The sequence below is a fragment of the Anopheles stephensi genome, chromosome X (assembly GCF_013141755.1).
Source record: "Anopheles stephensi strain Indian chromosome X, UCI_ANSTEP_V1.0, whole genome shotgun sequence".
NCBI classification, from domain to species: domain Eukaryota; kingdom Metazoa; phylum Arthropoda; class Insecta; order Diptera; family Culicidae; genus Anopheles; species Anopheles stephensi.
This window is the reverse complement of record NC_050201.1, coordinates 8,438,203-8,447,091: the sequence shown is the minus strand read 5'-3', so window position 1 is coordinate 8,447,091 and position 8,889 is coordinate 8,438,203. Positions and strand designations below refer to the sequence as shown.

The 8,889-nt window shown below is 46.8% G+C and overlaps 2 protein-coding genes across 3 annotated transcripts; both read left to right on the top strand.

Moving 5' to 3' along the window:
* The first annotated feature begins 116 nt into the window (after positions 1-116).
* On the top strand, positions 117-4,980 carry LOC118517420 (ERC protein 2-like). 2 transcript variants are annotated; one of them, XM_036063529.1, is made up of 5 exons: positions 117-1,006; positions 2,928-3,052; positions 3,150-3,371; positions 3,446-3,544; positions 3,609-4,980. In XM_036063529.1, the coding sequence occupies exons 1-5, from the start codon at positions 949-951 to the stop codon at positions 3,864-3,866; spliced, it is 762 nt and encodes a 253-aa protein (XP_035919422.1). In that variant the 5' UTR covers positions 117-948; the 3' UTR covers positions 3,867-4,980. The 2 variants fall into 2 exon arrangements, with proteins under 2 accessions (XP_035919422.1, XP_035919420.1); XM_036063527.1 differs by having other exon boundaries at positions 2,928-3,061.
* A 967-nt stretch (positions 4,981-5,947) lies between these two features.
* LOC118517419 (DNA damage-regulated autophagy modulator protein 1) lies at positions 5,948-8,175 on the top strand. Its single transcript, XM_036063526.1, has 4 exons — positions 5,948-6,457; positions 6,540-6,661; positions 6,741-7,261; positions 7,335-8,175. The coding sequence occupies exons 1-4, from the start codon at positions 6,393-6,395 to the stop codon at positions 7,410-7,412; spliced, it is 786 nt and encodes a 261-aa protein (XP_035919419.1). The 5' UTR covers positions 5,948-6,392; the 3' UTR covers positions 7,413-8,175.
* The last annotated feature ends 714 nt before the right edge of the window (positions 8,176-8,889 follow it).

The window sequence follows — 8,889 nt, the reverse complement described above, 5'->3', positions numbered from 1 at the left end:
GCTTGTCCATCCTTTTTCGGGATGATGAAAAAGTTGTGGGGAATGATTTTTTTTTTCTGTGTTCGGCCACCAAATTTCATAGAATTCAATTTAACGTAATAATAAAGTGGCATCATAATATTGGACGACGATTCCAGCACTCATCTGGACGCTCTGACGTGATATTAAATGGAGTTGGAGAAATGGAGAGTTCGCCAAACATACCAGAGGATGAGTCCCGAACTTCTAAAGTCTCTGTACCCCCGTCAAGGACAAGAATATGGGTAGAATTGTTTGAAGAATGTCTGAAGAGCCATTGCAGAGCATTGCAGATAGCGAACGGAACTCCACAACGGGCACCCGAACGCAAACGAGAGATCCATCTGTCGGTCTTTCCCTCATTTATGCCTGCCTACCGAATACGTCTACGTATTCTTCGTGTATGGCAGCCGACTGGTTGGGCTTTCCCGGCAACGGATGTAAACAAGCTTCCCCACCTCCTAGAACACCTAGCATTTTTGCAGACTACCGATGGCTATACGAGCCCATGGGCTGGGTTTTTATGCACCATTCGGAGTTCTGGATACCCGTGAGTTCGGTGCTTGACTTCAGTTGATATCCGTCGATCGGTGCAGGTTGTACTGCTACGTGGCACACTCCTACCCAGGCTACCTAGGTGGTTAGTTACTGGTTCGATTGTACCAGTTTGACGCAACGTGCTCAGTGGTGGTTAGTGTCCGTGTGGTGGTTGAAGAATCTAGGCAGCGAAATCAACGTATCTCTAACCGCATCCCACAACCAAACCTCAACCAACAAGATAAAACATGGCTGCAGGCATGCTGGTGATCATCAATCAACTGGTTGCCTGCTAAACGACGCATCATCACACGTTGGATGACGAGGATCTAGTACACTGGACACAGTGGACATATTGGACGTGGCCCACCATTCTTCCAGCTGCAACGCGACATGCTATCACCTGCCAACCTGGATGAAATTAAGGAACGCATCAGCAAAAATGAAGAAAGTAAGTAAGATTCCTTGCTCCACTTAGCTTCTAGACTTCGATTTAAGAATAGATCAAGTTTCGGACGGGGGATACTTAAAACGTCAATATCATTGCATCGTATGATGTGCAAATTGTCTATCCTGTGTATCGAACAATGTATCCAATGGTTCCAGTTGTTAGTATAATAGTTCCCTTTACTCCTTGCCATACCTCTCTTTGTTATCTCCCAGTGTCGCGCAGTAAGCTAATGCGGTAGACAGGCCTCCTGAACGGTTTGTTTGTAGGGGGGGTTATATTTATGTGTGTTCTGCTTCCGCATCTAACCTATTGCCTTTTGTCATTGATCTAACAAACATCAAACCGCGGGGGCATCTCGGTTAGCCTAGGTAGAACGCTACGCCCGGTAATAGGCCGCTGAGCAGACCGTCCTACCATGCGAAAAAGGAGGTCAGCGTGGTTGTGTGGAGTTGGGCAGAAAAACGGTTTTCTGAACAAACAAATTCCGGTACGATTGCTACATCTCCCTCCCAATGCTGGTGGCACGGTTGCGTGCGTGATGTGACTGTAGTAGCGTTTCCTTTGACGTCGTGCGAAATGGGCAAACTCCTTCGGGAACAGTCCCGGTAGTTTTAAGAAGCAGTTAGGCTTGTACTTAGCTCCGGGAGGTGTGTTACTTACGAATTGCTTCATGTTAGAACATAATTAAAATTAGCACTTATTTATTTTAAACTATGTAACTTACTAGTCACAATAGTACAAAAGGGCCATTAGCGACTTGCTTTAAGGATAAGACTCATAATCAGGTTACGAGGTCAACCTGACGATCGAGCAACATAGTAAGGGTTGGAAAAAAGGCCTGAGGAGTCGTTGGAGGGGTTGGGAATGTTCAATTGTTGCCGTGTTATCCCGTGTCATACGCGCCCTCAGAAAGTTGGGGGGAGAAAACCCCGAATAGTGGGGGAGACACCTTCACAAAAGAGAACTATGACAGGGCAGGTATGCTTGGTTAATAGGAGGCATAAACTCCTTTTGCATGCGGGGGTTTTGTTGCCAAAAATAGTATCTGGTTTGTGGGAGGTGCAGTAGGGAGATTACGCTTTTGCGCGATTTCCAAAAATTCCAAAAGCAGAACTAGGGCAACGATGTCATCGAACTGGGTTACTATCAGCGCGATTGCTATAGGTCAATGACAAACGGTGCTGCATGAGGATCTATCGATGGCATAAACACGAATTATGATTAACTTACTCGTAGATGGGTAAAGCTGTTCCCAATATCATCTTCCTAGAGTTATGGCCATTTACCACTGGAGATCTAACCGTTATATTTGAAATATATCTTTCTATATCCAGAGATAAAAAGGATACTAAGTAGATATTTGGGACAACGAGCTTTTGATAGGCTCCAAGGGATACCTTTGCTGTAAGCTGGTTGTGAGCTCTTGGGAGCTTCGACCATTTAGAAGGCTCCAAACTTCACAAGAGACTTCGTATAATACCTCTACTTTGATTCTGACTCTTTCCCGGTCAACAGATTCATCGTGTTATGAGCCTCCAATATTTATTGGGCTTATGGCCTCTAAAGTTCTTCATCCGCCACTGTCTATACCTCACTACAAATTCCAGAAATCTGAAGAAAGATTTTCCCAAAGATAGCAATCGATTTATGATGAAGTTATAATGCACTGATAATTCTGATAGGCATAGCAGCAGTAGCTGAGTTAATAGAGTAACAACAACGGTACAAAGATATAGATGAGGTAGATTAAAACTTGCCTCTTTCGTTTCGCTGTTGAGAACTTTGGTAGATGAGCATGCTAAATACACATTACAGTAAACTTTGAAGGATAACGCCCAAAAGTTTACCGGGAACGACCTTAGGCTCATAAAACCAACCACCAAGCGAGACACAATCGTGTATTGGATCTGTTTCGTTGCAGAAATTAATGTCCTGCAGGCTATCAACAATGTACTGAAGGAGCGTCACGAGATCGAGTCCAACTACAAGAATCTAGCGCTCAAGTTCAAGGAGATGCAGGAAGAGGAAGCGCTCCGTCGAGCGAAGGTATGTAGTGTACGTGTACAAAAATGTTTCCAAATCTCCAAGTCAAGACCAGTGATAGTAATGGTCCCAACCTCGGGAACTCTCGACCTGTTTGCAGTTTGATGAAGCGCGCAAGAAGCAGCTGGCTGAGCTGCAGGCAAAGGGAGAAGCGCTCTGCCGGGAGAAGGCAAAACTGCAGCACCAGATCGAGCACGTCACCTGGCATCTGGAGGGATGCCGCAGGCGTCGCCCGTGTTTGGCTCGATTGCCCGAGAACTGTCCACTGAAGGGTGATGCACCGAGCTGTCTACCCCATTCGCCGGAGAAGTTAAAAATCATGGTAAGTCCGCCATATTGTGGTTATGGCGCCTATCGCAATCCTTGATGAATAATTTGGTAACTGCTCTTTTGTAGGCAAACATGAAAAGCACTGCCGATCATCTAGTGCGAGGCATTATGGATCTACGGAAAAAGATTCACATCGTGCAGGATAAACTGGAGCATGAAGTAGCGGTAAGTGTTTCGAGATGTTTGCATCCACTGCTCTCAATCTCACTCGCTATTCTAATCGTTACAGCGCAAGAAGGAGATGGAGAAAAAGTTGTCAGAACTGCGGAAGGAGATCTGTCGCCATAACAAGTGCATGCAGCAGCAGCAGCAACAGCACCAGCACCAGCAGCAGCACCATCAACAGCAGCATCACCATCATCAGCAGCAGCAGCACGGTCACCACCATCACCATCATCATCATCACACCGTACCGGCCGGTGTTGGCGGTGGACACGGTACGACGTCCCTGCCACCGATTACGAAAAATTGCGTCGCGACCAAATAGCAGCGGGTGAATTCCGAAAGCGTCAAGCCCGATCGCCACCAGTGTCCACACGGGAAGTATATCAAGCTGCCGAGAGCAACTTCCAACACGACGTCGTGATATCAGCACGGTTGAGTGGACCACGGACTTGTTTTTGGGAATGGACGGGAACACCCCATCAAGATTGTGTAGCTAAGACACTTTTGGGCCAGCGCTTTTTTGGAATTCAACAGCAAGTAATCTCAACGTTTCGGTTTTACACGCATCGTACGTACTATGTAACATTGTATAAGAAATAAGCAATCGTATTGCAAAGGGAGTTGTGTTTGCCACTGCCACTTATTGTTTGTTAGAATGGCTTTAGCTGCAAAAAAAACCCCCGAATGGTGATACATTACATCCTCCTCTTTACTTATCCTCCATTCGAGATTTTGTCGTCTCCGTCGTTGCCCTCGCCGACGTTAACAAGATAGCAAGTATAATGTGTTGCTCGGTATAGTTACCAATAGACGAAAAAAAGAACAGATTATATAGATCTAGCTATGATAGTCGTTATTGTTTTGTGCTCGAAGTAATATAGTTATAGCACCGATATATTAACCCAAAACCCGATGCATTAAATGCAAATCACTGCAGAGAAGAGGACGTTGAGAATTAGACGTGTGTGCGCATCTGCATGCCGTACCGCTTAGCTGGTTATACACAACCTATAATATAGCACGGAGAAGGAGGAGAAGTCAGGATAGCGAGGAAAGTGCTATTAGCGCAAATGGATGATCTCCTATGCTTGTCTGATTGTATCCTTAAGCTGTATGTGACACATGTTCGTCTCTCTGGTACTATAACCTCAAGAGGACTTAACGCATTCGTATCTGGATAGTCACTAAACTGACCAGCCTATTGACGGTGCATTGCGTTAATACCTTGCTTGACTTCTCCCTTCCTTCTGCTCTATTTATTGTACCATTCTTGTTTATCATGTTATGCAAAATCGATTTTATTCTGAATAAAAGGATGCTCTGTGTAGTCAATATACGACAACAATCATTTGCATCTGATAAGTTAATCATTTCCTTCAATCATCTCACCGTACTGTGTTCATACATCTAACATCTAGAAAAATAGCTATTTTTGCTCTCATCTTTCAGTAGATTGTAGTCTCTGAAATTCCTGATAAACGTATAATCTAGTTAATGTTTCTCCAGTGCAGTGGCTAAAATGGTAGTGGTGCCGTTTTTTTTACTACAGGAGCAGGAGAAGTCCATCAGAAGCACGTTAAGAAGTCTGGGAAGATTTTCACAGGACACATATTCCAGGGACAGGACGGACCGGTGATCGAGGCAGTAGTGTCTCCCTCGAATCCTATCCGCACCTTCTACTCGTTTACAGAACTGACTATCCAACTACTGGTAAAATTAAGGCACCGCACTAACGCCGCCGGAGCTGACCTCATACCAACGGTTTTGAAAACACAGCTCCATGGCTCCACTGAACAAAGGAAAAGTTTTCTTCATTTGTTGCCAACCAAGGACCGAGAAGCATTACATTTTTGTAGAGTAACGATTCGAAAATTGCGCCCGTGTAAAATGCTGTAGACTGAAAAAAATTGTTTGAAGCCGCTTCCAAAGTCTTTGGTATGCAGTCAGCTACTAAGCAGTTGTTGCGGTACCGGCTCCGAAGCCGTCGGAGCGTTGCCAGTTCCGGAGCCATCGGAGCAATGCCAGCTCTGGAGCTGTTAGACCGGAGCCGGCTCCGGGATAAAGTCTGAGCCGGCTCCGGAATTAAGTTGGAGCCGACTCCGGAGCGGGCTCCGCTCGGGAGCGCCCATCACTAGAGCAAGGCAAATGGTGCGAAGAAGTAAATATTTACAATACTCACATTTCAGTTAGCTTTAACGCAACGAAAAATAATGCTATAAAATATTAGCGATTTAACCATTTTTTTAAAATTTTATTCTACAAAAATTGGAGTTTTGCACTGCGCACAACTTATTCCTATACAAACACAATTCCGTAGCCAACTGTCAGCTGTCAGTTTCGTACGTTCGCATTGTTACACCAACTGACAGCTGTCAAGCCCGAGAGAGAGAGAGAGCCCGACGCATCACATCAAAACAAACCGCAGAAGCGTAGAGTAATCCCATCGCAACAGAAGGAAGCGGCTCGGATACTTGTTTTGTCTACTGTTGTGGTATCGGAAAAAGCAATAGCAGTTCAATCGGGGGCCCTGGAAAAACAAGGATTGTCATACGCCGTCTTCGGAGCGGTTTGTCGGAAGCGTCTAGTAAATCCCACCGATCACCCTTACGATGCGCAACCTAGCGTAACGCGTTAATTGCAAAGAACTGCATGAGTCAGCTGCATACACACAAACACACGGCACCTTACTCACTCGATGGGAAAGTGCACACGGAATTAAAACCCCCCCGCCTCGGTCGGTTTAGTTTTCCCCCCGCCCGTTGAGTTTGCATCGATTTGCATCGGGAGTGTGTGTCCGGAAAATTTTCCTTCCTAATTTTTCTTCTTCCCGCACGTGAAAAGCATTATCATGTCGAAGCTGTACCTACTTCCAATCAGTGTGTTTTTGCTGTTCAATTTCACCTTCATCGGCACGTAAGTATTTGCGTTCTGGCAAACAAAGGGTCCGGCCTCGAACTAATGGCGCTTACGGGGATTTCGATTTCTGTTTTCCAAGGTACATTGCTGCCGTACTGCAGGGCCATGTTGTACCGACCGTACCGTACATTAGCGATGCGGCTACCTACTCACCCGAAAGCTGCGTCTTTGGACAGTTCATCAATATGGGATGTGTGCTGCGTAAGTAGAAATAGACAGCTCATCGGCAAGGGCACAGGATTTACGACGCAATTTTACATTTTCTGCTCTCCCTGCTTAGTCGGCATCACAATTTACGTGCGGTACCGACAGATACAGGAACTCTCCTACCGCCACAGTGACGTCCGGCAGGCACTGGGCCGGTGCAGTGACGTCGCGTTCTGGATCGGGATCGGTTCCTGTCTCGGGATCAGCATCGTCGGCAACTTTCAGGAAACGAACGTACGCATCGTACACTACGTCGGTGCGTTTCTAAGCTTCGGGCTCGGTACGGTGTACTTCTGGATACAGTCGTACATCTCCTACTACATCCAACCGTACATGGGCTCGATGCAGAAAGCGAACCTCCGGATGGCACTGTCGGTGGTGTGTACCATCTTCTTCATGATCGTCGCCGTGACGGGCGTCATCTCGCACATCCTGTTCCGTGGTACCGATCCACGCAAATGGTACCCGTCGGACGGAGGCTGGGAGTATCACGTCGCCAGCTCGATCTCGGAATGGATAGTGGCGACCGCGTTCTGCTTCTACGTGCTCACCTTTACGGACGAGTTCCGTACGATGCAGTTTGACCATCCGCCGGTAAGAAAAGGGGTGGACAGCGTAAATTAAATCAATTTCTAACGCTTTAATACCCCTCGCTCTTTGCTTGCAGCTCATACTGCTTGAAATCGATTCATCGCGAACGTACGAACCGGTGATTAGCGATACACCGGTAGCCGTTATCTCGTGATTTGAATCGCTACACGACGGCGGCCACAATGGCAACGGGCAATCCACTATGCGAGCATCAACACACAGTCTTAACCGAACCACCGCACCCGATCAGAATGATAAAGCTGATGATGATGATGATGATGATGGTTACCAACACCACCGACGACAGGTACGCTCCTTCAGTGATACTGATCTCAAGCTACTGTGCCGGCGCTGTTCCGAGCCAGTAGCGTCAGGCGGAAGGAGACGCTCGCCGGCGGCAAAACGTCAGGAAACCGTGCTCCGCCCTCCGGGTACGATGACGACCACCACTACCACAGCCAGCATCATCGTGCGTCATGAGCGGACGGCCGGGCGCAGCGTCCCGAACGCGTCCAGTACCGGCGGGAAGCTTGGTTCGCTGACGCTGCCACTGATGCTAGTTGCACTGATGGAAGCTTTACACTCTCTTACCCTCTACTTTAGTGACAGTTTGCGTCAGAGCTACATTTGAACTTTGTTTCCTTTTCTCGCACACCTTTCTTTCCTACTTTTTGTTTGTCTTTGATATTGTAAATCGCCAGCATCCTGGCACTAACTTTTGTTATAGGTGTAAAGTTTTGGTATTTGAAATAATCATACCGCTCGGACGGTTGGTAATGTTTGGAGAGACGGTTGAAATCGAGAATTTCGCTGAATAGAAACTGTGAACTGTGGTATAGTAACTAATAGGTTATGAAATTATGCTCTACTTATGAAATAAAAACGGTATTCCCCGGTATTGGAAAAAAGGAAGAAGAAGAAGAAAAAAGTCCCCCATTAGTTGGTAGGCGGCGAGTCACGATGCGTTGTTATAGGGTGCCAAGATAAGAGGAGATGACATGACCGGTCATGCTGCTGTAATCGTGTGGATGATGATGAGATCACTTTGCTCTCGCCTTATTTGCTTCCCTATTTGTATGAAGCCGGTGAAATGATTTAGGTTCTGAAGAAACATAGCTCAGAAAAAGGATATACTATAGAGTGGCGGGTAAAACATAAGGCGTCACGCGAGAGATAACACCCTCACCGGATAGCGGACTCACTCGGGAAGGTCCGGTAGCTTATTGGAAGGGCTTTCGATTGCAGACTCGAAGAAACCGGGAACAAATCCCGTCCCCTCAGCTCATGCTCTCGCTCTGTACGCTTTACTTGGGTAAACCTAGGTCAGGTGTCAGGTCCTCCAGATATTGATGGGGTTCTCTACTGGATGGAGGACCGGTAGAGGTGACAGCGACGTCAGTCTTCATACGGCGGGACCGGGGTTCAAATCCCATCTGAAGGCCGTTCCTCCGCAGTGAGGACTTGACTATCATCCAACTACGTGGTTCTAATAAGTCTACGTAGGCATCAGACGGCAGACATGAACTAGGTCGTTTAGCAGCCAGGTAGGAGAAGACTTGGAAGAAGATGAGAAACTATAATATAGGCGTAGGTCGTCCCGGTGGTAGAGGAAACAGCGGCGCCAATCTTCA

Bases quoted from the DNA above. Each gene is read 5' to 3' on its own strand.
- LOC118517420 (XM_036063527.1), top strand. From the start codon at position 949: ATGCTATCACCTGCCAACCTGGATGAAATTAAGGAACGCATCAGCAAA. The intron at 3,372-3,445 runs GTAAGTCCGCCA...GCTCTTTTGTAG, and splicing joins CGGAGAAGTTAAAAATCATG to GCAAACATGAAAAGCACTGC. The intron at 3,545-3,608 runs GTAAGTGTTTCG...TAATCGTTACAG, and splicing joins AACTGGAGCATGAAGTAGCG to CGCAAGAAGGAGATGGAGAA.
- LOC118517419 (XM_036063526.1), top strand. From the start codon at position 6,393: ATGTCGAAGCTGTACCTACTTCCAATCAGTGTGTTTTTGCTGTTCAAT. The intron at 6,662-6,740 runs GTAAGTAGAAAT...CTCCCTGCTTAG, and splicing joins CAATATGGGATGTGTGCTGC to TCGGCATCACAATTTACGTG. The intron at 7,262-7,334 runs GTAAGAAAAGGG...CTTTGCTTGCAG, and splicing joins TGCAGTTTGACCATCCGCCG to CTCATACTGCTTGAAATCGA.